This window comes from Lichenostomus cassidix, chromosome 3, assembly GCF_008360975.1.
Source record: "Lichenostomus cassidix isolate B80296 chromosome 3, HeHo_3.0, whole genome shotgun sequence".
Taxonomy (NCBI): Eukaryota; Metazoa; Chordata; class Aves; order Passeriformes; family Meliphagidae; genus Lichenostomus; species Lichenostomus cassidix.
In genome coordinates this window covers 113,089,409-113,114,131 of record NC_139483.1, presented here as the reverse complement: position 1 = coordinate 113,114,131, position 24,723 = coordinate 113,089,409, and the positions used below count along the sequence as shown (strand labels likewise).

The window sequence follows — 24,723 nt, the reverse complement described above, 5'->3', positions numbered from 1 at the left end:
GGTGGTGCTGGCACCGTGGCAGACGTGGCTGGTAGCTGTGGCTGTAGGGGCCCACCCACAACCCCACCATATCCCTTCCCATGCCCCTCTGTCTCCTGCACTGCTGCTGCTGCTCCAACACATTTATTGGCAGCGCTGGCACCGCTGCTGGCACAGATGGACAGATGGACACCAGGGGCACAGGCACAACTCAGCAGAGGGGATGGATCAGGCCCAAACACAGCAGGATTCAGATGGAGCCCAGACAGCAGCATGGGGGGTTGGGGCCAAGGCCAGGTCTGAGGACCCCTGTGGGGGATGTTCCTTCCTGCCAGGACACACAGACTCCCTGGGGACTGAGTGGTCGGGCAGGATTCCACCTCTGGAGCTGTGGCACAGCAGGGAGTGGAAGATCTTGGGGAGCCCCTGTGCTTCACAGGCCAGGTCATGTGTCTGTCCCCCCAGGACCCCGCACTGTCCTACCCCAGGGCTCCGCAGTAGTGGGGTGGGTAGAGGGCAGGATGGGATCTCAAGCACTGCCCTGCTCTAGGGCAAGGAGCTGGGGCCAGGGCCAGTGTAGCAGCAGGTGGAGGTCTCAGGTGCAGGGGTCTTGGCAGTGGGGACAGTCTGCTGTCTCCTCCCGGTGCCGCTCCACCTGTACTGTGCACAGGGCAAAGCCAAACCTGCTCTGGAGCCGGGCAGTGACCTCCTGCAGCACCATCTCGGGGTCAGCACTGGCATCTAGGAGCAGCAGGGCAGGGGCTCATTCGTGGCATCGGCAGTGGGACACCCCCAGCCATGTCCTGCACGGGTCACTCACCCACAGCCACATGCACTGACACGGCAGAGTGATTCAGCGTCAGCGCCCAGAGGTGCAGGTCGTGGACACCCTGCACCCCACTGGTCCCCAGCAGCACCTTCTTCACATCGTCAAACTCCACGTCCCGTGGTGTCCCTGCCAGCACCACCTGGTCACAGGGAGCCACCCTTGGCCCCTAGCCACAGCCCTCATCTGGGTGAGGACTCCCAGTAGAAGCTGCTAGTGCTGAGAGCTTCCCCAGGGGGACCAGGCAGGGCACAGTGGCTCTGGGGTGAGACAGCCTCACCTTGGGGCCAACACTACTGGCAGGGGTGGAGAGGAGGGACTGGGGAGATTCAGGTGGGGCAAGGGAAGGACAGAAGAGGTGAGCTGTCTCATGGGCAAAGTGCTGTGGCAGCTGCAGGTCTCAGAGCTCCTGTGCCCACCCTGCACCTGTAGTTACACACCCCTCTCACTCACTGCTCACCTTCCATGAGGACCCTGAAGACGTCTCTGAGGATCGTGGTGGTGGAGCCGAGGACAAACACTGAGAAGAAGAGGGTGCTGATGGGGTCTGCGATCTTGCATTGGGGCTGCAGAGAGCAGGGTGGGGTCTCTGTGAGGCTGGGAGCAGAGCCCCCATGGCACCCTGTGGGGAAGCTGTTCCCACAGGCAGCACTGGGGCAGTCCAGCCCGGGCACCTTGAAGTAGATGATGATGGCAGCCACGAGGACACTGACGCTCTGCAGCAGATCACCAACCACGTGGACGAAGGCTGCCCGCACACTGGTGCTGCCGGGCAGGGGGCCATGGCCGGGCTGGCAGGCCACAGAGCTCTCCAGCTGCTCGTAGCCCCCTGTGCCATGGCCATGGCCAGCAGGAGACTGGTGCAGGATGTAGGCCATGCTGGGGAGAGCAGGGCTGGCTCAGTGACATGCTGGCAGGGTATGGGGGCTCTGTTGGCCCTGGCTGGGCAGAGGGGTCACAGGCAGGCACACTTGGTTTCCGGGACAGTGGAGGGGAGTGGGGCTGGAGGTGCAGCAGGGCTGGGAGGTGTGCAGGAACAGGGCAGGGGTTTGGTCCTGGGGCTCATGACAGGGCTTGGGAGGTGCTGCATGGGGGAGCAGGGAATGTGGGGTGTGGAGATGTAGGCACATGGACTGGAAGCCCTGAGCTTGGGGGAGGCAGTGCCTGGGGAAACAAGACTGGTGCAGAGGGACATAAGGTGACCTGGGGGCACAGCTGAGATTCCAGGGGCACAGGTGGGGCAGGACTCAGGCTGATGGTGCATGGGGATTGCAAGCGCACAGCCCCATGTGGGACATACACTAGGTTGACGCCGACGGCACAGGCGGATGTGGCCAGCATGGCTCGTGCCTCAATCTCATAGTCATTGCTGATGATGCGGGCAGCTGCCAGGTAGACGAGGGCTGCGGTCACAACCCAGATAGAGAGGACAGAGGCCAGCGCACCCAGTGTCTCTGTGGGATGGGACCCATCAGCACCCACCCCGGCCTTCGGGGTCCCATGGAGCCCCGCAGGGCCGTGCCCCACAGCTCACCTGAGCGGTGCCAGCCAAAGGTCATGGTCTTGGTGGGTGGGCGGTTGGAGACCCAGAGAGAGAAGAGGCTGACGGCAATGCTGCCCACATCTGTCAGCAGGTGGGCTGCGTCCGTCATGATGGCCAGGCTGTGTGCCAGGTACCCACCTGTGGGCACAGAGCAGCTAGCACGCCGCACCTTGCTGGCAGCCCCCCACCCTGGCCCAGCCCCCGTTACCTATCACCTCTCCAACCATGAAGAGGCAGCAGACGGCACATGCGACACTCAGCTGCTGGCGGGCCTGGAGCCTGCTCTGCACAGGGCTGGGGATCGGGGGGCTGCAGCGGCAATGGGGAGCTGAAACCAGAGGGGCTGCCGGTATCGGAGGGTCCGGAGCGCCTGTGAAGAGACTAGGGGCGGGAGTTACTGCCAGCAGCGCCGGATCTGGTGCCCCTGCCCAGAGTCCCCGAGGGCCCTGCTACTGCCCAGTGGAACACAGCCAGGCAGTCGGTGGGGCGCCAGCGGAACCCCCGCAGGGGCACGAGCAGCCACGGGACCGGTGGCAGCAGCAGAAGGCAGTGGCACAGGGCTCCCGGCGTAACCGGAGCCGGGAGTGGTGCGGGTACCCGCGGGGAGGTGCTGGTGAGAGCGAGGTGTTGCGCCTGGGGCCGGGCTGCGCGACGGGCCACCGGTGCGGAGACGTGAGGCGTGGGGAAGGGGCGGCGGGGTCCGAGGCCCTGGTGCGTGGGGCAGCAGTGCGGAAGTCAGGACGGACAGCCCACCGGGGACGGGGGCTAATGGATGGACGGTACCTATGTGGGCAGGTGATGGATGGATGGATGGTACCGGTGTGGCGTGGGTGATGTTTGAGCGCCGATAGATGCTGGACGGACACCAGAGCCGGGAGCGTGCATGGCGCACGGAGGGGCTGGTTCCGCTTGAGTGGAGGTGCCGGTGGCGGGGTGAGCGTGCCCGTGGTGGGGTGATGGTGAAGGTGGTGGACTGAGGATGCCTGTGGCACACTGTCAGGGCTAGAAGCGGGGACTGCGGAGGTGCTGCTGTCCGTGTCGGATGAATGAAGGCACGGGGGCGGGCGGGGAGGGACGTGCTGGGGATGCCGGTGTCGGGGGTGGGGGTGGGAGCTGGGCGATGCGCGACATGCGGGGGGGCTTGCGCGTGCCGGAGGAGCTGGGGGTGATGGGGACGATGGAGGTATCAGGGGTGATGGGGGAGCTGGTGCTGGCATTGCGGGTGCGGGAGACCGAGGGTTGCAGATGCGGGGGATAATGGAGGTGACGGTGTGAGGAATTGCCGGGGACCCTGGGAGGTGATAGGGTGCCGGGGGTGGCGGTGCCGGGGTAATGGGGGTGCCGACGATGGAGGTGGTAGTGCCGGTGGTGAGGGCGTCGGGACCATGGGGTGCTGTGGTGGCGAAAGTGCTGGTGGTGATTGGAGTGTCGGAGGTACCGGGGCAATGGGGGTACCAGTGATGGGGGTGCCGGTGATGGAAGTGCCGATGCCGTCGGTGCGGGCGGCGCCGGTGATGGAGTTGTCGTGCCGGCGGTGGTGGGGGTGCCGGGGTGATGGGATGCCGGTAATGGGATGCCGGTGATGGGTATGCCGGAGGTGCCGGTGATGGATGCGGGACGATGATTGCCGGTGCCGGCGGTACCTCTTGAGGCGCAGGCTGCCGTCGGCGCGGCCGCCCCGCGGGATGACCAGGCGGGCGCTCTCGGTGCCGGTCGGGGGCTCCATCCCGAGCGCGAGCGGCACCGCGGGCACCGGTAACGCCGGGCCCCGCCCCTGCAGTGACTCCGCCCCTACCCTGCCAGGCCCCACCCCACACGGGGATGTGGCAGGGTGGTCCCGCCCGCGGATTCCGCCGTTCTGGGCACTGGGGAAGGGGCGTCCGGGGCGGGGTGTAAAGGGCTGCTGGAGTGTTGCGGTCCAATGAATCTCCAGGCAAATCCATGTGCTGGGATACGTGGGAGCTGTGTGTAAGGGGCTCTGCTTTCTCGGGGGAAGCTCTTTGGGGCCAGGGCTCGGCCTCACGTCTTGTCCCTGGGCAGGTGATGACACAACTGCTCCTGGAAGCCGTCTGAGCACGAAAAGGACAGGAAGGGCGATGAAGAGAAGCCGGCACGGTGTCACCCGACGGGGATCTTGCCTGACCACCCGATCAGCGTCTGCGGTGAAATGCCGGACCCAGTACACGAGGGGAGTGGGGATAATGTCTGCCCAGGCTACAGGAAGTCTTTTGACATTGCACCCCATGGGATGCTCCGAGGGAAGTTGTGGGAGCATGGGCTGGATGAGCCGGGAGGGGCTGCATTGAACAGGGGCTGTATGGCCGAGCCCAGAGCAGGGTATTCAGCGGCTAGTAACAACCAGTGTACCCCGGGGTCAGTACTCGGTCTAGTCCACCATTAGGGACCTGGAGGCCAGGCAGAGCACCCTCAGCACGCTGACAGATGACACCGAGCGGGGAGGGGTGGCTTCACCCGGCAGGTCGTTCTGCTCCGTAGTGCGGAGGAATCCAGGATGGGTTGCAGAGACGGGGGGCAGGAGTCTGGGGAGGGTCAGCAGGGGCAGTGCCTCGTCCTGACCTGTGAGGAACACCCCTAGGTCGGGCCGGGGGCAGCCGGCTGGAAAGCAGCTCCGCAGAAAAGGCTCAGGGGGTCTTGGGAGACACTGAGTTGACCATGAACCAGCAACGTGCCTTTGGGGCGTCCTGGGTTCCACCTCCGGGCGTCCTGGTCTCCACCTCGTAGCGCCAGGCCCAGCACTGGCTCTGCAAGACACGAGGGACAGGGACAAGCTGGGGAGAGACCCCGAGAGCCCTGTGATGCTGCAGGGCTGGAGTTTCTCTGCTCGGGTAAGGCTGAGGGAGCTGTGGCTGCTCAGCCCGGAGCAGAGCTGACTCCGGGGATCCGTGGCAGTGACACCTGTGGGGAGGTGTCTGGAGGTGAGCCAAGCGCTCCCAGGGGTGCCCAGGGACAGGAGCAGCGGCAGGGCCCGGGGGCGCATCTGGGGCGTGGCCTCGGCCAGGGGCGGGGCCTGTTCCAGCCGGGCCGTGTGCAGCACGAGCTGTCCCGGCAGTCCCCGCGGCCGCGCGCAGCCATGGCGGCGGCGGGAGCGGAGGAGCGGCGGGGGGCGATGGGGCCGGAGCGCAGCCCCGGCCCCGGCTCCCTGGGCTCGCTGCTCAGCCGGTTGCCACTGGCGCCCGCCCCGGCCCCACGGCGCCGCACCGCCAGCCAGTGCAAGCCGGAGCCGCCGCTGCTGCGCACCAGCAAACGGACCATCTACACCGCCGGGCGGCCGCCTTGGTACAGCGAGACCGGCGCGCCCGTGGACGAGGCCTTTGTCATCGGTGAGCGGTGGGATGGAGCGGGGTCGGAAAGGGGATGGAGTCGAGACCGGGCCGGGGAAGGGGATGGAGGCCGGACCGGAGCCAGAGTCGGGCTGCAGTCGGAAATCAGGGAACCAGGGCCCGAGCAATGGCCGAGGAGGGGCTGGGACCGGGCTGGAGCCGGATCCAGGGCCGTGACGGATCCGGGGCCGGGGCGGTGCCCCCGCCGCTCCCCGCAGGCCTGTGCGGTGGCAGCGCCTCAGGCAAGACCACGGTGGCGACGCGGATCATCGAGGCGCTGGACGTGCCTTGGGTCGTGCTGCTCTCCATGGACTCCTTCTACAAGGTGCGAGACGGGGGGCCCGGGGTTCCGGTACAGCGCTGAGCGGTGCCGATACTCGCGGTTCCAAAGCACTGCTGAGTGCTGCTGATGCTTTGGGGTCCGGGTATCCGGTGCGGCACTGAGCAGTGCTGGTGCCTGTGGATGCCAGGATCTGGCGCAGTGCTAAGTGGTGCTGATGCCCCGGTCCGGGTATTGAGCATGGTGCTGAGCAGTGCTGGTGCCTGCAGGTACTGGATGAGGGGCAGCAGGCACTGGCAGCCCGCAGCGACTACAACTTTGACCACCCCGATGCCTTTGACTTCGAGCTGCTCGTCAGTGTCCTGCGCAAGCTCAAGAAGGGCAAGAGCGTGAAGGTGCCGGTGTACGACTTCACCACGCACAGCCGGCGCCGCGAGTGGGTGGGTGCCACAGGGACCAGGGTGTGCCTAGGTGACAGAGTCTGTGGAAAGGGGAGCACCCCTGAGGGCTGCAGGGCCTGGGAGGCTAAAGGGATGGGGCAGCTGGGGGTCATCAGGAGTGGGGAACTCATTCTGGGGAGACTGGATGGATTTGCAATCAGGCTAGCACAGATGTCAGGGAGGGGCTCAGTGTGAAGGGGGGCCAGAGGGATGGCATTGGGCAGAGGCTTGGGATCTGGAGCAAGGTTCAGGGTCTGTCCTGGGCTGGAGCGTGATGCACAGGGATGAACTAGGGCTCCAAGACATTGAGTGGTGCAGGGCAGTTGTGGGGAGCCCCAACACAGTGGTGAGAGTCCAGGGGGGTCGGTGCACTGTCTGTGTCAGTGTTCGTGCTGCTGTGGCATGTGGGGGGAACAGGACAAGCACAGCTCCTGTCTGCCTGCAGAAAACGGTGTATGGGGCCAATGTCATCGTGTTTGAAGGGATCCTGGCCTTTGCTAACAAGGAGCTGCTCAAGGTATTGCTGCCTCAGGTGGCCGCTGGTCTAGGAGGGGATGTGCGGTAGCAGGACAGGCACTCGCCTTGGGTGCCACTGCAGCAGTGGGGGCTGTGGAGGGAGAGATCACCGCACTTGCTGGCAGAGCACTACAAGTCAGAGGCCCCAGGGAAGGTGATGCTGGGTGCCATCGCTGGGTGGTGGAGGGAAGTAAGGTGGGTATGATGAGGGCTGCGTAGAGGGTGCTCACCCCTCCCAGTTTTCCAGCTCTTGGACATGAAAGTGTTCGTGGACACAGACTCCGACATCCGGCTGGTGCGGCGGCTGCAGCGCGACATCATGGAGCGTGGGCGCGATGTTGCAGGGGTCATCAAGCAGTACAACAAGTTTGTAAAGCCAGCCTTTGAGCAGTACATTGAGCCCACCGTGCAGGTCGCTGACATCGTGGTGCCCAGGGGTGAGGCCAGAGCTGACTGTGGCATTGGGAGCGGGTGTTCTGGGGCAGGGGTGGGTCAGCGTCTGCCCCACCCGGCTCCTCTGCTCCACTCTCAGGTGGGGAAAACTTTGTGGCGCTGGACCTCATCGTGCAGCATGTGCACAGCCAGCTGGAGAAGGTAAGCCAGGGGTGAGGAAGAGCAGGGTCCTGCATGCAAGAGGGCAGGATGTGGCTGTGCACAGCCTGGAGCTGTGGGGGGTCTTGATATCACCTCTTTTCAAAAGGCCCCAGTGTGATGCTTGGGGCAGCAGATTGTGAGGTGGGCACTGGGGAGGTGGGTGGGGAGCCACCTGGGCTGCTGCAGTGGCTGTGCTGGTCTGTGAGTGACTGACAGGGTGTCCTTCCTGTTCCCCTGTGCCATGCCGATGACTGCTCCACCATCCAGCGGGAGATTACAGTCAGGTATGTGGGACCCACCACTGCAGAGGAGCCAGTTCCAGGTGGGGGTGGGGGGCTGCTGGCTCCCACTGGATCCCAAGACTTGCCACATCCCTATCCCCACTGGCAGAGCTTTGCAGATGTGCCTGAGCATAGCTGCTCCTCACCACTGCTGCAGTGGCTGCTGTCATCTCCCTGGGGCCTGTCTGGCTGCAGCTGTGGGCTCTCTGTGACACGTCCCACACTGTGCCTGATGCATGTAGCCAGCTCCCTGCCCTGCTCCCCTCCCTATCTGGAGCAGGGCTCCTGCCCTGACTGCTGGGTTACCCTGGGCTGTTCAATTCTGCAGGAGAAGTGCCCTGCATGGTCCATGTTCCCTGGCAGTTCGTGTTCCATCTGAGCACGACAGCCCTTGTCCCTTGCACAGTGTGCAGCCTGGTCCCAGGGCACATGGGAATGTCCTGCCTTTGCAGAGTGGCTGGTGCTGCAGAGGCTGCAGCAGCAGGCTGTGTGGTCCAGGAGGTTTGCCCTGCTGCTTTTGGTTAGTTCAGCTTTGGGATCTCATACCTGGTATCAGACTTCAGGCATTCTTCAGGAGCCAGGCAGGAAGGCCAAACACAATGCACGCCTTGAAGGGGAGGTTCTTCTGGAGCCTTCCTTTGGTGGAGCCATGTCTCTTCAAGGGCCCAGTGCTGTGGCTCTGCATGTGCTGCACAGCTCTGACCCCCTTCCTCACTGCAGGGCAGCCCTGGCCTCAGCCCACCAAGGGCAACCGCTGCCGAAGACACTGAGCGTCCTGGAGAGCACGCCACAGGTGCGGGGCATGCACACCATCATCAGGTACGTCCCTGCCACCAGGCCCCTTCTCTAGGCTGCTTGGTGAGGTCACACTGCAAGGCCTGGGGTGAGTTTTTCCCCTTTGCCCCTGGGACCCCAGTCATGGATGTTGGTCTGGGGCTGAACATCTGAACAGAGCTGGCCCTGGCCCACAAGCATTTCTCTGATGACCAGATCTCTGCACATCTGCTTTGGGTGACTCCTCAGCCAAGGGCATGCTTTTCCTACAATGGGAGGGGTTGGCTCTTTCCTTGCTGGAGCATGGGTGGAGCAGCTGGTGGTATGGAGTGAGGTGCCCCTTGCCCCTCTCCCAGGGTACTTGTGTTTAGAGCCAACTTAGAGAAGGGACCTGGGCTGCTGCTTCTATGACTTGGGCACTCTTGATCCTTTCACTCCCTTCTGATGCTTCTTTTCTCCACATGACAGTAGCATTAGTGCAGAGTCAAGGGGTGAGTTCTTTAGGACTACTGAGAGGTTACTTATTCTTGTGGCTGCAGAACCTGGCAGCCTCCACTTGCATTTCTGCACAGCAGAGATGAGATGTTGAGCCCAGTTGGATCCTCCTTTGCCTGCTCATGTGCTGCTACAGCACCTGTGTGTTGCAGAGTGTAATCTCATGTCCTTATCAGAGATCTGGAGAGGATTGAGTGCACTTTCAGTAAATTTGCAGATCATGCCAAGTTGAGTGGGATGTGGATCCGCTGGAGAGCATCTGCAGAGGGATCAGGGCAGGCTAGATTGATGTGCTGAGACCAGCGGTGTGAGGGTCAACAAGGCCAAGTGCTGAGTTCTGCCCTTGAATCTCTACAACCCCATGAAGTACTCGAGGCTGGGGCAGAGGGACTGGAAAGGCCCTTAGGGTGTTGGTTGATAGTGGCTCAACATGAGCCCAGGTGAGCAAGAGAGGAATGGCACCTGGGCTGTCCCAGCTGGGCACTGCTAGGGCCCCTCCAGTTTTGGGGGCAGTTCTGGGCCTGTCCTGACAAGAGACATTGAGGGGCTTGAGGATGTCCAGAGAAGGGAACAGAGTTGGGGAAAGGGTTGGAGTACAAGGAGCAGCTGATGGAGCTGGGGGTCTCAGCATGGAGAAGAGAAGGCTCAGAGGGGACCTTGTTCTCTATATCTTCCTGACAGGAGGGTGCAGCCAGGTGAGGGAACCAGGGAACCAGGGCCCGAGCAATGGCCGAGGAGGGGCTGGGACCGGGCTGGAGCCGGATCCATGGAATAAGAGACAGGACAAGAGGAAACTGCCTCAGGCTGCTCCAGGGGAGGTTTTGGTTGGATATTGGGAACAATTTCTTCCTGGAAAGGTTTGTCCAGCCCTGGCACAGGTAGTGGTGGAGTCCCCATCCCTCAGGGGATTTAGAAACCATGTAGATGTGGGCTAGTGGCGGCCTTGGCAGTGCTGGGGGAGTAGCTGGACTTGATTACCTCAAAGGGCTTTTCCATCCCAAACAGTTCATGACCTTCTGATACTCATGACCACATGCAGGCTTGGCACCTCCTTTCCTTCTCCTGACTCCTTCCTCCTGTAATATCACAGGTCATGGCAGTAGAACAGGTGATGTGCCGTCTTAGGTGTGCCAGGCAGAGCCTTGTGCCAGTGCCAGTGTTCCTCCCCCAGGCTGTGACTCCACCTTTGTACCACAAGTGCGTGATGACCTTAATCTGCTGAGGCTCAGCGTTGTGCTGAGCTGCCCTGGGCATGGGTCAGGCTTTGCCTGGGGCTGCAGCGCTTTGGCACCATTGGTCGCACATTCCTGTGCTGATGCTATGCGGGAGCAGGGATCAGGGGCAGGGGTGATGGGGAGGTGGCTGAGCCCATTCCAGGTGGTGTATAAGAAATGCCACATTTCTGAGGGGTGTTGACTCAGCCTGTCAGCCACCCCCTCAAACCCTGCTGGGGCAGTGCAGTTCCCAAATCTCTGAGCTGAGGCGCTCCACTGGGTGTGTTAGGGGATGGCAAAGCAGTGTGTGTTTCTGGTGAGACTTAGCAGCACTCGTTGGCTTCTGTGTGACTTGGGTGTGGCGTGGGGCTGTTGCTGGTCACCACATGAGACCCTCTACTCCTGAGGTGCTGCTTCTGCCTGCTGCCCTTCTCCCGAGCTCCAGGCTGGTGAGGATCAAACACACCTTTTGCCTCATTTCCTGTGCGTACAAAGTTACTGCATCTTGGCAGATCTGTCTCTTGCCATAATTAATTGAATCACACAGTGGTTCGGGTGGGAGGGACCTTTAAGGCCATCTAGTCCAGCCCCTGCCATCAGCAGGGAACCTTCCAGTGAACAAGATTCCAGCTGCTGCAGTACCACTGGCCCCACACACAGCAGCAGTGCTCATGGAGTACTTAAGGAAAGCACAGCATTTCTGAGCACCTTGACATGCCAAACCCATTGCCTGCATCACTGCAGAGCTGTGAACTGGGATTCTCCTCCCACCTTTTCCTGTCGTGCTTTTCCCAGTGCAGCTCTCTAGGATGCAAACAGTCAATCCTGGCATGCCAGTCTGCTGCTAGCCAGCACCATTCCCTGTTGTTCCACATCAGAGGCTACTCATGCTCCACCTGTCTCTCTTCTGGGAGGGTGTTGGTGGCAGCAGATGAGCATTGTCATGGCAGATCCAGGCTGGCATCTGGGGAAAGTGCTTTCTAGAACAATTTCCTGCTGTTGTGGAGAGATAGAAACTGAAAATTAATCCCACAGTGGAATAGCTGCACAGTTTGAATAATGAGGCTGAGAATATATGGGGTATGAAGGATCCAGTGTCAGGATGAGGGGGAATGGTATTCTATTGCAGGAGGGCATGTTAGATGGGATATTGGGAAGACATTTTTGGCTGTGGGGGTGGTGAGGCTCTGCCATAGGTTGCCCAGAGAAACTGGCTTCCCCAAGGTCATATCATACTGGACAGGGTTTAGAGAAACCTGGTTTAATAGAAGGTGTCCCTGCCCATGGTGAGGGGTGGGACAAGATGACTTTTAATGTCCCTCCCAACCCAAACCATTCTGGGATTCTGTAGCCTATCCATACCCAGATTTCCTGGTGCCTGGCTGTACCAGCTGGCTCTCAGCTGCAGACAGTCCAGAGCTGTCCATGAGCAGAGCTGATGCTGTGATCAGGCCCCAGGCAAACACTCCTGGTCCCTCTGCAATCTCCTGAGCATGCCAGGGAGGGCTGAGGAGCGCTAGCTGTGGTGCTGCCTTGCCCACCTGTAGGCTCCTAGTGTGCTGCAATGTGCTGAGATTCATCTGCCTGTTCTGTGGGTAGGAGCAGTGTTTCCTGAGGCTTCACCTGGGCAGTGATGCTGTGGGGTGAGTGGACTGCTGTGGTGACAGCAATGGCCCCTTTGGCAGTGCTCTGTCAGCTGAGGAAGTGGGATGGAAGCACTGGTGGAGGGATCCTGGTACCCTGCTGCTGCTGAGCATATCTAGGCTGACCTTCCTCACACAGCCCTTCCCCCTGCACTGCTTGCACCCTGGCAAGGAGAAGCTTCATGGTTGTCTGTGCCTCTGCATTGGGGCTGGTGGTGCTTTCCCATCTGCTGAGGAACCTGCCTCTGTGGGAGCAGTGTGGGCCCTATCCCACCCAGCCAGGTGTCAATCTCTGTCTGGGAGCAGTTGGCTGGGACAGGACAGGCTGCTGTGGAGGCAGGGAGGCTGCTGGGCTCATGCTGTTCCTGAGTTGCTGTGGGTGGGTGTGTGGGTGCAGCCCACCTGTGAGTGCTTGCTGACAGCCCACACTAGGAGCTGTAGGCAGGGTGCTTGTTCCTTCCAGACCAGAAGGGATTTTCTGTCTTCCCTGGGCATGCTAGCTGTGCCCCAGGGGTTTGGAAACGTCTGTGTGCCATGGTCACTGCAGATGCTCAGCTGCGAGCAGCCCTGGAATGGCTGCAAGAACACACAGGGACAACAGTGACTGTTCATCCTCCTGAGTGCCTCAGTGGGGCTGTCTGTCATCTAGGGAGGTGTGAGAAATGGCAGATGATGTCTTAAAATACAGAGTTAAAATATTCAATATCCTTCTGCCTCTTCAGGAGCATTGCCAGCTCTTCCTCTTCCATCTGGGAAGGGGCAGGTGTCCTCATGTTCCCCATGAGGCTGGTGGCCAGGATGCTCACAGCAGATAAAGCCATCCACTTTCCCTCTGCTGTGGGGTTAGTGCCCTGCATGCAGGGCTGGCTTTACCCCTCCTGGGGCAGGGGAGAGGTTTCCTGGGAATTAGAGTCCCATGGCAGTTTTGTTCTGGTTTGTGTCTGTTTTATTTCTCGCTGCCCTCAGCACCTCAGAGCTATGGAAAGGGCCTGATGGGTATTTCCGAGTCACCTGGTTTTTGGCAGGTTGGTACATAGAAGGGAGAGCTGGGGACATGTTCAACCTTTTTCTGTCATCCAGCATGCTCAGCCGTGGTACACTATGTTCCCTTCCACAGCAGGGTCCTGGTCCATCCTGGCTCTCCTCCTGGGCACCCCAACACTCACCCCTTTCTCCTGAGTTTGTGCTGCCCCAGGACCAATGGTGCTGCCTGACCTGCTCCCACTCCCCATTCTCTCCCAGTTCTCTCCGATGTCTGTAGGTGGCATTGCATCTCCCTCCCAGGGTAATTAAGCCTCTCTCTTGCCTCTGTGGTCCTAAGACAACAGCTGAGGTCTCAGCAAGCCCTTAAATGCTGGTGAGCACTGACTGTGTCATTCCAAGAGTGCTCTGGTTCCCACAGGCTGGGACTGCTCTCCATGCTGGTTGGCCTCTGGAGCCTCATGTGTCATCTGCAGGGGGTTGCAGGGCCTGCATTCCCACCTCACATGTGTCCTCCCTCCCAGGAACAAGGACACGACCAGAGATGAATTTATCTTCTACTCTAAGCGGCTGATGAGGCTGCTGATTGAACATGCCTTGTCCTTCCTGCCACTGAAGGTGAGTGACCACTCTTGCGTGTAGCCACAGCCCCATTCCCATCTTCCTTCCTGGGCACCCCCAGTCACAAGGGGTCTGGCTCCCCCCACACTCCTTGTGCTCCCTTTCTGCAGTCGGTCACTGTGGAGACACCTCAGGGCACCATGTACGAGGGGAAGCGGTTCCACAGGCAGAGGGTGAGACACAGTCCCGGCTCCCTGCTCCCCATGAGTGTCCAGCTGGGGTCAACATGCATTAGGAGCACCCAGCACATGTTCGTGCCCCTTTCCCAGATCACTGGTGTGTCCATCCTGCGAGCAGGGGAGACCATGGAGCAGGCCCTGACTGCTGTCTGCAAGGACATCCGCTTGGGCAAGATCCTCATCCAGACCAACCTGGACACTGGGGAGCCCGAGGTGAGTCCTGCTGCACCATGGCACACAGCCATGCACTGCTGGCCGGTCAGCAACCACCCTTCCTTCCCTCCCCAGCTCCACTACCTGCGCCTGCCCAAGGAGATCAGCGAGGACTATGTCATCCTCATGGACAGCACCGTGTCCACAGGGGCTGCAGCCATGATGGCTGTGCGCGTCCTGCTGGTGAGGGACCGCATAGGTGGGTGGGGGCATGGGACCCTCTGTGCCCAGCCAGGCTCTCATAGCTCCATGTGCCACAGGACCATGATGTGCAGGAGGACAGAATCTTCCTGCTATCGCTGCTGATGGCGGAGATGGGCGTGCACTCTGTGGCCTATGCCTTTCCCCGTGTCCACATTATCACCACTGCTGTGGACAAGCGGGTCAACGAGGAGTTCCACATCATCCCGGGCATCGGTGAGGAGAACGAGGGCATGTTTCATCCCATGGCCAGGACCAGCACCCCAAGGGTAGCCTTGTGGCCGGCCACACTGAAGAGATTCTGGTGGGGCTGGTTCTGCTGTGCCCTCACTCTGTCCCTTCCTCTGCCAGGTAACTTTGGAGACAGGTACTTTGGCACCGATGGTCCCTCGGCCTGGTGTGAGAGTGACAGCATGGACTGCTGAGCTGGCTGGCCACAGGATCCGTGGCCGGGCTGGCTGCAGGGCTGGCCCCACCCCTGCCCCTAGGAGAGGCCCCAAACTGCCAGCCATGCCCACCTGCTAGCCCCTGGCTCTCACAATAAGCCCCTTGCTGCTGGTCTCCGTCTGCCCCAAAGGACCAATCCTCCCCAAGGAGGAGGAGAGAGGGATGGCCTGTGGGCCTGTGGCCCACAGAGAGGGGACATTTAGGGACATTGCTTGCTCCCAGAGCCCTGCCTTGGCCTGGGCCAGCCGTGCCTCCCCACGGAGCAGTGGCCTCCCTGCGGCTGTGCCTGAGGGGATGCTCACCCTCTATCCAGGGGAGGAGGGGGATTGGATCCAGTCCCCCACCCAGGCACCAGGCGAGCTCCATGCCTGGAATCTGTATTTATTTGTATTTATTGTGGGCAGCCCCCATGTCCAGTGGGGTTCTCCAACATCAGGGACTGGACCTAATGGACCTGCTGTGTCCCCACCTATCCACACTCCATCCCTGCCCCCTGGTCCCAGATGTTGGGGGGTGGCATCTGGCTGCTTTCCAGATGCTGTGCCATCCCCGGTGCGTAGTGGTGCTGGTGACCCGGGGGTGATGAAGTGTCCCCGGTGCTGCCCTTGTTGCTCAGGTTCTTTTTCTAAAGGGCAGCGGTGGCCTTGCCCCTCTCCCCATCCTCCAGCGGCGGCAGCAGGAGGTTCCGGGGCCGGGGGTCTGCTCGTACTCCCTACCCTGCGCTGTCCCGGCGCCCGGCCGTGCCGTCACCACCCCCTCGCCGCCCTTTTGTACCAATAAAGGAGCAGCGCGATTCCCATGTGCCGCCTCCTGCTTCCGCCGGACCGGGAACCGGGCGGTGCGGGGTGTTTGCGGGGCCGGGGCGGGTGTCGCCAGGGCGGGCTGTCCCCTGTACCGGGTCGCGGGCTGCGCCTGCGCAGAGCGGCGGCGGCGCGGGCGGAAGCGGCGGCGGGCGCGGGGTAGGGCCGTGGCGGTCGGTGCCGCGTCCCGGGACTCCGACCCCCGCGACCCTCGGCGGGGCCATGGCGGAGCCCCCGCGGCCGCAGCGGAAGCTGTCCCGGGTTGGGGAGAGCCTGTATCGCGTGCTGGGGCTGCAGAAAGGCAGCTCCCCCGAGGAGATCAAGAAGGCCTATCGGTACGGGGGGGTGTCCGGCGGGGTCCGGGGGGTCGTCCCGGGAGCCCAGGCATGCGGGTCCGTCCCGCAAACGCGGCCGGGATCCTGTCCGGATGGTCCTGGTCCCATCCCGGCGGTCAGGGTCGGTTCCGGGAAACGAGGCTGTAACCCCATGCCAGGGTCCTGGTTCCATCCCGGGGGTCTGGGTCTGACCCGGGAAGTGAGGCTGTGACCCCATGCTGGGGGTCCCCCCCTGCACCCCACAGGAAGCTGGCTCTCAAGTACCACCCAGACAAGAACCCTGATGACCCAGCGGCAGCTGAGCGGTTCAAGGAGATCAACAGCGCCCACGCCACACTGAGCGACACAGACAAGCGCCGCCTGTATGACCAGTACGGCTCCCTCGGCCTTTATGTGGCCGAGCAGTTTGGCGATGATGCCGTCCGGCACTACTTCCTCATGTCCAAGTGGTGGTTCCAGGTGAGCCCAGTATCATCCAGCATCCATGGGACTGCTGTGATGGGGCTGGCAGCTCAGGTGGGCTCAGGGGATTGCCATCCATCCTGGCAGGCTGGTGGCTTGAGTGGGCTCACAGGGCTGGTGCGATGGGCCAGGGACTTGGGTGACCTCACAGTGCATCTGTCCCTGACACAGGCGCTGGTGCTGTGCTGTGGTGCCCTCACCTGCTGCTGCTGCTGCTGCTGCTGCTTCTTCTGCTGTGGGACGTGCTGCCCGCCCAAGGAGGATGAGTCCTACAAGTATGTGGATCCCAAGGACCTGGAGGCACAGATGCGTGCAGAGGACAGCGGTAAGTCAGGCTGCTTCAGGCTGTAGCCCAACAGCAGGGAGCACCTAGGTTTGCTTTGTGGGGCCTCTGGGGTCTCCCCATGTCCCATCTCATGTGGAACAGAGTTCTGGCTCAGGGCTTGGGTTGGTTTTAGACGCAGCTCTTCCAGCCAGTCCTTGATGTTTTCTGTGTGGGCCAGGGCTGGTGACAGTAACAGAAGGAGACACTACATGGCCCATGGGTACACCTTGTCCTTTCCCCTGAGCAAGTGCCCCCTGACCAGGCCTGAAGCTTAGAAACCCTTGGGCCTGTGCCCTTTGGAGCACAGAGTGTGGGAAAATCAGCTGTGCTCCAGGCTGGCTCTGTTCCCTGGCACTGGCCATACTGATGTCAATGGGGGCGGTGGACTCCTGCAGGTTTCTGTGGAGTTGGGGCACTCTCACCACCACCATTGTGGCTCTATGCTGGCCAGGAGTGTGGGACCTCTGGGCTGTGGGAGCCCTTGAAGGGGTGTTGTGAGATTCCTAATCACTGGCACCATAGGATGGGGCTGAGCCACTGATCTACAACTCTTCCTTTCCAGATCCTCAGATCCCTGTTGTAGCACAGCCCCCACCTGCTAGCACGGAGCAGCTGCCAGCCAGCACCAGGAGTGATGCCTGAGGCCGGGCCCATCCTGCCGACTCCCCCAGGACTCGGGGCAAGGATTCTCCTTTGGGACTGTCACTTTCTGGGACCACGGTCCCACCCCCCAGACTGGCTCTTCAGCCTCGGGAGGGATAGAATCTCAGGTTAATTTGGCCAGCATCAATGCACAGGCTCCTGGGCCCCTGCTTGAGCTCCAGGGCAATGCCCCTGCGTCCCAGCACCGGTGGTGGCAGTGGCCCAGAGCCCGTGCTGCTGCGACCCCCTTTAGTGCCTTGCCTGTGCCCGTGTTGGGCACTGAGCACCAGGCACAAGCAGAGACGTTCCGGGCCGAGCTCTGCAGCTCATGCAAGGGATCCAAACGTTTCTGAGACCATTAGCACTGTAACCTCTGGGGCTGGGCTGAGCCTGCTGCCCCCCTCGTGCAACCCTCCCGATGGGTGCTGGGTGCCAAATGCTGCTGTGAGGTTGGGGTGCTTCTATCTGTACCCCTTTCCTCTGTCCTCTGGGTTTGTCATGTTTTTTGTGGGCACCATTAAAGGTTGATGGGAGGGGAGTGTGTGTCTGCCTGGGCTCTGTCCAGGGCTGCCAGGACACTGCGCAGCAGGGTGTGCCTCTGCCTGGTCCTGTTCACGCTGAGGGCTGTGCCTGTGGATTCTGCGGGGTGGTGGATTGAGTAGGGTGTGGAGTAGGAGGTCATGTCCCAAGTGGGGTGAATGTCACTTGTCTCCTGTCACCCACCTGGTCTCATTCTGTCCCCTGCTGCTGGCTCCCGCAAGCTCTGCTTTTCACACTCCTTGCTGCTGCAGTCCTGGAGCCCTGCTCCTGCCCTGCTATCTGGGGAGCCGTGTCCCTGTGGAGGAATAGGACCAGCAAGGAAGGGACAGAGGGGGACCAAGTGAGCCCCTTGCCCTTTCTTCCCATCTCTGGTCACCACCTCAGCCCGCAGATGCCTGGGCTCTGTCTCACTCCCTAAAACATAGACAGGGTGAGTGGGCATGGGGGGTGCTGGCACCAGCCCCTCCACCCTGCTGTTCGGGGGGGGCTGGCACTGGGCTGGGGCTGTAGGATCTGGGGGACTCCAACCTCCCCCAGCCCTGCTACCTGCAGAGGAGGGCAAATGCCCCCCAGCATGACTACCAGCCCTGTGCTCCCTGCACCAGCCAGCTCTGGTCCCCTGAAGCCTCAACCACTCCTCCCCGGGCAGGGGATCAGCGAGTCCTGAAAGTCAGTTGGTCCCAGGGAATCAGCCGGTCCCGGGACCAGCGGGTCCTGGGGAGTGGGTAGGAACGGTGACTCAGTGTCACCCGACGCCGCCGACAGCTGCGGCCCCGGCGGGGCGGAGGCGGCTAAAATTAGCGCCGGGGGCCGCGGCCGGGGCCGAAACAAAGCGAGCACCGGACGACCGCAGTGGAGCCGCAGGACAGAGCCAGGCCGGGCCGGGCCGAGCCGGGACTGCGGCCATGAACTTCGCGGTAGGTCTGAAGCCGCTTCTGGCGGAGGCGCGGAGCATGGAGAGCCTGGAGAAGCAGCTCATCTGCCCCATCTGCCTGGAGATGTTCTCCAAGCCCGTGGTCATCCTGCCCTGCCAGCACAACCTCTGCCGCAAGTGTGCCAACGACGTCTTCCAGGTGGGACCCGCCGGTGGGGCGGAGGGAGGCACCGGGACCTCCGGGCTTGGGACCCCAGGCCGGCGGGTGGTGGCCCTGTAGCCCCGGGATCTCCGGCCATCGAGGCGGAGGGGCGGGCGGCACCAGGAACACCAGGATCCTCTTACCGAGGGGAGCTTGGTCCGGCACTGGGAATCCCGGCTCGGGGACCCGCCCCTGGAACCTCCGGCTGGGCTGCCCTCGCAGCCGCTCCCGGCTGGCGGGGACGGTGAGCGGAGGACAGGGACTGTGTGCGTGTCCTTGTTTGTGTCCACATCTGTGTCCATGCTCGTGCCAGTCTCCATCTCTGTCTCCGTGCCCGTGTCCGTGCCCGGGGGGTGTGGGGCGCAGATCCGTGGGGGTCTCGCTCCCAGGGCAGGAGTTGCCGGGGTGTGCCGGGGGTGCCGGCGGTGCGGGGTGCCGCCGTCGTGACGCCTCGCTCGCTCCCCCAGGCTTCCAACCCGCTGTGGCAGTCACGGGGCTCCAGCGCAGTGCCGTCGGGCGGGCGATTCCGGTGCCCGTCGTGCCGGCACGAGGTGGTGCTGGACCGGCATGGGGTGTATGGACTGCAGCGGAACCTGCTTGTGGAGAACATCATCGACATCTACAAGCAGGAGTCGGCCCGGTCCGGAGGCGCGGGGACCCGACGGGGGGGGAGAGACCTGCGGGTGACAGCGAGCCCATCAAGGGGGCTGGGGGTGGGATCCCTCTTGGAACTGGGGAGTCATGGGGCCCACATGGGACCAGGGAGTGTCCCTGGGGGTGGGGGTGTCTCTGGGGCCAAAGGTATTCCTGGTGCGAGAACTGTCCCTGAGGTTGAAGGATGCCTGGGGACCAGAGGTGTCTCTGAGGCTTGGCAGGTCCTGGGGCTGGTGCTGTCCCTGAAGCTGGGGTATTTCTGAGGGCCAGAGCTATCTCTGGGGCTGGGATTGTCCGCGGGGCTGGGGAGTCACTGGGGGCCCGGGTGTCTCTGGACTTGAGGGTGTCCCTGGGACTGGAGGTGTCTGACACCCCTGCACCCATGCAGACCCCTTCATGCCAAGGCTGAGCAGCACCTCATGTGCGAGGAGCATGAAGATGAGCGGATCAACATCTACTGCCTGCGCTGTGAGGTGCCCACCTGCTCCCTCTGCAAGGTGTTTGGGGCGCACAAGGACTGTGAGGTGGCTCCACTGCCAGCTGTCTACCAGCGCCAGAAGGTGGGACGCCCCTGGGGTCTTGGGAGGCCAAGGGTACCCACACAGCCACACTGACGCCCATCCCCTGTACTCCCAGAGCGAGCTCAGTGATGGCATTGCCATGCTGGTGGCAGGAAATGACCGGATCCAGGCCATCATCACTCAGATGGAGGAGATTTGCCACACCATCGAGGTGGGGACTGGGGGGAATCCGGCAATGAGGTCATGCCAGTGGAGAGGATGTGGTGGGTTTGGGAGAGTCCAGCCATGGGGCTATGCTGGGGAGAATATGGTGCAACCCCTGACTCCTATCCTGCAGGAGAACAGTCGGCGACAGAAGCAGCATGTGGGGCTGCGGTTCGATGCACTGTACGGGATCCTGGAGGAGCGGAAGAAGGAGCTGCTGCAGAGCATTGCGGCTGAGCAGGAGGCCAAGCTGCAGCGTGTCCGTGGGCTCATCCGCCAGTATGGAGACCACCTGGAGGCCTCCTCCAAACTGGTGGAGTCAGCCATCCAGGCCATGGAGGAGCCCCAGATGGCTGTGTACCTGCAGGTCCTGCCAGACGAACAGGGAGAGAAGGGGGACAGAGGGGCTGTGGCTGCCCTGGGGCTGTGTGGTAGGGTGATGGTTCCCTGAGGGGCATGGGGCTGCCTCACAGGTCTCTACAGGAGGGCTTTGCTCACCCAAAAGGATCTGTGGATGCCCCTGGGATATGAAGGGGTGGACCTGTGGTGAGGGTGATGTTTAGAAGACACTGATCCCCCCTTGCTTTCCTCCACAGCACTCCAAGGAACTCCTGAAAAAGTGAGTGGGATGTACTGGGGGGTAAAAGAGCTGTAACTGGGGACTCTGTGGGTGCTGGACCCTGCAGATCCCAGGGTGTGCCTGCCCTGCAGGATCACAGACATGTCCAAGGCATCAGTGAGCAGCCGCCCTGAACCCGGCTATGAGAACATGGACCACTTCTCCATCAACGTGGACTACGTGGCTGAGATGCTGAGGACCATCGAGTTCCAGACAGGTGCCAGCACTGGGGAAATTGCCGTCTGCAGGGGGCACTGGGACTGCCTGGGATGCCCAGCCCTCAGACACACAGATGTGCCTACCACTACACATCCTGCATACACATGACTAGGGATGTGACCTCCAGCTGTAGCACCACCCAGGGACCCTAGAGGGTCAGCCCTGCCCCAGGCTCTCCTTGGCTCCCGCACTGGGCTGGTCACATTCCTTCTGGGAGCATCCTGGGCTGTCTTGGGTTGGTCATGTCCCTCCTGGGGTGTCCTGGGGTGTCCTGGTCTGGTCACATTCCTTCAGGGCCATCCTGGGGTGTCCTGTTTGGTAACCTCCCTCCTGGTGTGTCCCCATACTGCGGGAGGGAGGGAAGGTCCCAACTGAGCTGCCCCCTGCCCGCAGAGCCGCTGGGGGAGGATGAGGGTGATGCACCTGGGGATGGCAGTGAAGCCGCAACGGATGAGGACCGGCTGGACAGCCTGGAGGTCCCCGAAGCTGCTGAAGGTGAGTGCATGTCATGCCTGCCAAGTGCTTTTGTCATGCCCAGTGCCATGTCCAGTGCCATGCCTGCTTTGCTGTGCCATGGCCCACATGCAGCAGCACAGGTTCTTCAGGGTGCCAGGGTATCCCTGTCACTATCTTGTTCCCTCTTTCCCTCTGCAGATGTGGGGCTGAGGCAGAAGCCAGCAAGCTCTCCTCATGGTGAGACCCTCATGGGGAGTGATGGGCACAGCCATGGGGTGTCATGGGGCGTCATGGGGCAGAGGCGGCACCGCCGGGGATGGGGATGAGGATGTGAATGGGAATGTCACACCTCAGGCTTCCCCCAAGCCATCCCTGTCTCCCTGTTGCAGGGGCTGGGAAGGGTGTCCTGGGGTCACAGGGCTGAGGCTATTTTTCTGCACAGGTCAGCACTGAAGTGAAGCCATGGGGTAACACTGGCACGCCCCCGGCTATGGCTATCCCGCTCATCCCACCCCAGATGTGGCCATTCCTGACACTCTCAGGCGAGCTCCATCCCTGCTGCTGGAATTCCCCAAATGGGGGCTGCCCCTCTCCAACATTAAAACTGTGTGAAGACACGTTCTCCCGTGTGGTGTGTGGGTGGGGTGGATGCAGCCAGAGCAGCTCCACACCGGCCCCACAGCGTCAGCCCAGCACAACCCCAGCCCTGCCACCCCCACAGTGCCCCCGGAGCTTCATGCAAGGGGCTGAGACCCCAGAGTCCCAGTGCAACTCGGGAGCTTGGAGCCTTGCACCCTGTGAGTGGGGCTCTGCCCCCCACCCACAGCCCCTGCCTGGGGCTGAGGATCCACAGGTGGCCCCCAGCCCTGCCACCCTGTCTGGGTGCCCGCGGCAGCACCGTCTCCTGGGTGTTCTGAGCAAACACTGTCGGGATGAGTTGGCTGAGTACATACACGGCCACATCAGCGCTGGGTCAGGGGGGGCCGTGCCCCCTGAGCCCGGGAGGGTCCCCCGGGAGGGCCGCAGCAGTGGTGGCTGCGTCACGCACCTTGTCCCGTCGCCATGGCGTCACGGCTGATGCTGCCGATGATGCACATGGCCAGGGGTGCTCGGACTGGACGGGTCTCCTGGGGCTGGGCTCCACTGGGGGGGGGGTCCCCGCTGCTACCCCCTGCCCAACCACGGAAAAGCAAGGGCTGAGCCCTGTGGACCCCCTCCGCACTCCATAGACCAGGGCAACCTGCAGTATATCCAGGGGCCACCATGCTGTCCAGGGGCTGGGGTGCAGGGTCCCAAAAGACAGTTGACAGGCTAAGGGACATCTCTGCTCTCTCGCGTCCCCGAGCTGTCACTGCGAGCAGAGGTAATGCTGCTGCCAGTGGACCAACCCCAGGGCCCAGCCCATCTGCTCCACGCCACCATCTGCTCCTTCACACACCAGAAATGCATTTGGGAGGGCTTGGGTGGTCCCTGGGGAGTAAGAGGGCCTGTAGCTCTCCATGTCTGCAGCAAATATTTGAGTATGCAGCATTTGCTTTTCCGCACCCCTCAGGGATGTTCTCTTATCCCCATCACCATCCAGAGGTGACTGAGAGAGACTCACAAGCACTCAGTATCCTCTCAGCTGGGTGCTGTGGGTGCCACCCTAGTGCATGAGATGTCTCAGGAGAGCCCCATCTTAGTTCTCTTCTGTTTTGGGCGATTTTGTTCCTTGTGCCTTGTGTCCAGATGCTCATCACCTGTCCCTGCCTTCCCAAACCAGCCTGTCCTCTGGGCATCCCCCTGGCATTTGGTGATGCCTTTGCTTGTCCAGTTAAATTGTACCCCCACCTGAGATTTCAGGAAGAGGTGATCTGTGCACTGAGCATGTATTCTAACACACAGCCTGCTCCAGTTCCTATTTAAGATTGTCTCCAAGAAGCATCGTTTCTCTTCATTCTTCTCCATAAGTGTGTTCCCAAAGGCCTCTTTCTCCATAAGGGGCATAAAGTTAACATTCCTAAGGAACATTTTTTCACTTTCCCCCACAAAGGCATTGTCCACATGCTGTCATCACTTACCCAACTACATGTCCCATTCATGGAATTTTGCCCATTTTGTTTTGTTTGTATTGGGTTTGCATGGCAAGGTTTTCATAGTGGGGAGATCACAGGGGCAGCCTCTGTGAGAAGCTGCCAGAAGCTTCCCCCCATTTTCAAGTGAGCCAAAGCCAGTTGGCTCCAGGAGGAACCTGCCACTGGCCAAGGCAGAGTCCATCAGTGATGGCAGTAATGCCTCAGGGATAATGTATTTAAGAAGGAAAAGTAGTCTTTGCATACAGGTAATTGCAGCCAGAGAGGAGTGAGGGTGTGTGATACCAACAGTCCTGGAGCCTTTCAGATCATTGGAAAAGGAAGTGCTCCAAGTGCTGGAGCAGGGATTCCCCTGCAGCCCATGGGGCCCAGGAGTAGCTGAGACCCCTCTATAGCCTGTGGAGACCCACATGGAGCAGAGACCCACCTGCAGGCCCTGGAGAAGCCCAGAGCAGGTGGGTGCCCAAAGTAGTCTGTGACCCCATGGGAAGCCCATGCTGGAGCAGGGTCCTGGCAGAGACCTTTGGACCCATGGAGAGACAAGCCTATGCTGCAGCAGGTTTGTTTGCAGGACCTTTGGCCCTGTGGGGGACCCAGGCTGGAGCACTCTGTTCCTGAGGGACTGACCCCATGGAAGGGAGACATGGTAGAGCAGTGTGTGAAGAGCCACAGCCCATGGGAAGGGCTTGTGCCAGAGAAGTCCGCAGAGGATTGTCTCCCTCCCACACTGGAACAGGGCAAGGGCTCCCCTCCCTGAGAAAGAAGCAGCAGCAGAAAACCCACAGTGAACTGACTGTAACAACCCTTCCTGTCTCACTGTGCCACTGGAGGGGAAGAGGTGCAGAATCAGGAATAAAGCCTGGGAAGGACAGAGTGGGGAGGGAAATGTGTTTTTAGAATTTGTTTTACTTCTTGTTACCCTTCTCTGATTTGATTCACAATAAATTAAACTAATTTCCCCAAACTGAGTCTCCTTTGCCCGAGTAATTGGTGAGCTTTCCCTGTCCTTAACCTGAGCCATGAGCATTTCCGTATATTTTCTCTCCCCTGTCCGGGTAAGGAGGGAGTGATGGAGTAGCTTTGGTGGGTATCTGGTGTCCAGCCATGGTCAATCCATCACACATAAAATGTCAATTACCTTCCTCTGACCCTTCCCATACTTGGCTTGTGTTAAACCCCATGGAAAATCCTCACAGGGTTTTAGGGACTTAAGGAGCAATGTGCACAGAA

The 24,723-nt window shown here is 61.3% G+C and overlaps 4 protein-coding genes across 8 annotated transcripts; 3 read left to right on the top strand and 1 right to left on the bottom strand.

Moving 5' to 3' along the window:
- Nucleotides 1-107: 107 nt before the first annotated feature.
- Nucleotides 108-4,623, bottom strand: SLC30A3 (solute carrier family 30 member 3). 3 transcript variants are annotated; one of them, XM_085057334.1, is made up of 8 exons: nucleotides 3,992-4,623; nucleotides 2,557-2,729; nucleotides 2,340-2,486; nucleotides 2,106-2,259; nucleotides 1,480-1,684; nucleotides 1,266-1,371; nucleotides 800-934; nucleotides 108-720 (listed from the first exon to the last, which is right to left on the bottom strand). In XM_085057334.1, exons 1-8 carry the CDS (start codon nucleotides 4,621-4,623, stop codon nucleotides 575-577), a joined length of 1,698 nt encoding a protein of 565 aa, XP_084913460.1. In that variant the 3' UTR covers nucleotides 108-574. The 3 variants fall into 3 exon arrangements, with proteins under 3 accessions (XP_084913460.1, XP_084913459.1, XP_084913461.1); XM_085057333.1 differs by having other exon boundaries at nucleotides 1,266-1,684; XM_085057335.1 differs by lacking the exon at nucleotides 108-720 and having other exon boundaries at nucleotides 791-947.
- A 434-nt stretch (nucleotides 4,624-5,057) lies between these two features.
- LOC146440586 (uridine-cytidine kinase-like 1) lies at nucleotides 5,058-15,367 on the top strand. 3 transcript variants are annotated; one of them, XM_085057337.1, is made up of 14 exons: nucleotides 5,058-5,689; nucleotides 5,908-6,014; nucleotides 6,239-6,409; nucleotides 6,855-6,926; nucleotides 7,173-7,362; nucleotides 7,458-7,519; nucleotides 7,787-7,803; nucleotides 8,521-8,619; nucleotides 13,432-13,525; nucleotides 13,639-13,701; nucleotides 13,798-13,920; nucleotides 13,996-14,103; nucleotides 14,181-14,337; nucleotides 14,473-15,367. In XM_085057337.1, the coding sequence occupies exons 1-14, from the start codon at nucleotides 5,440-5,442 to the stop codon at nucleotides 14,544-14,546; spliced, it is 1,587 nt and encodes a 528-aa protein (XP_084913463.1). In that variant the 5' UTR covers nucleotides 5,058-5,439; the 3' UTR covers nucleotides 14,547-15,367. The 3 variants fall into 3 exon arrangements, with proteins under 3 accessions (XP_084913463.1, XP_084913464.1, XP_084913465.1); XM_085057338.1 differs by lacking the exon at nucleotides 6,855-6,926; XM_085057339.1 differs by lacking the exons at nucleotides 13,996-14,103; nucleotides 14,181-14,337.
- A 105-nt stretch (nucleotides 15,368-15,472) lies between these two features.
- On the top strand, nucleotides 15,473-17,670 carry DNAJC5G (DnaJ heat shock protein family (Hsp40) member C5 gamma). Its single transcript, XM_085057341.1, has 4 exons — nucleotides 15,473-15,703; nucleotides 15,949-16,162; nucleotides 16,337-16,490; nucleotides 17,053-17,670. The coding sequence occupies exons 1-4, from the start codon at nucleotides 15,591-15,593 to the stop codon at nucleotides 17,130-17,132; spliced, it is 561 nt and encodes a 186-aa protein (XP_084913467.1). The 5' UTR covers nucleotides 15,473-15,590; the 3' UTR covers nucleotides 17,133-17,670.
- A 284-nt stretch (nucleotides 17,671-17,954) lies between these two features.
- On the top strand, nucleotides 17,955-22,036 carry TRIM54 (tripartite motif containing 54). The gene is made up of 10 exons (XM_085057340.1): nucleotides 17,955-18,745; nucleotides 19,216-19,388; nucleotides 19,791-19,962; nucleotides 20,039-20,134; nucleotides 20,261-20,494; nucleotides 20,724-20,746; nucleotides 20,839-20,963; nucleotides 21,359-21,460; nucleotides 21,620-21,658; nucleotides 21,864-22,036. The coding sequence occupies exons 1-10, from the start codon at nucleotides 18,578-18,580 to the stop codon at nucleotides 21,872-21,874; spliced, it is 1,143 nt and encodes a 380-aa protein (XP_084913466.1). The 5' UTR covers nucleotides 17,955-18,577; the 3' UTR covers nucleotides 21,875-22,036.
- The last annotated feature ends 2,687 nt before the right edge of the window (nucleotides 22,037-24,723 follow it).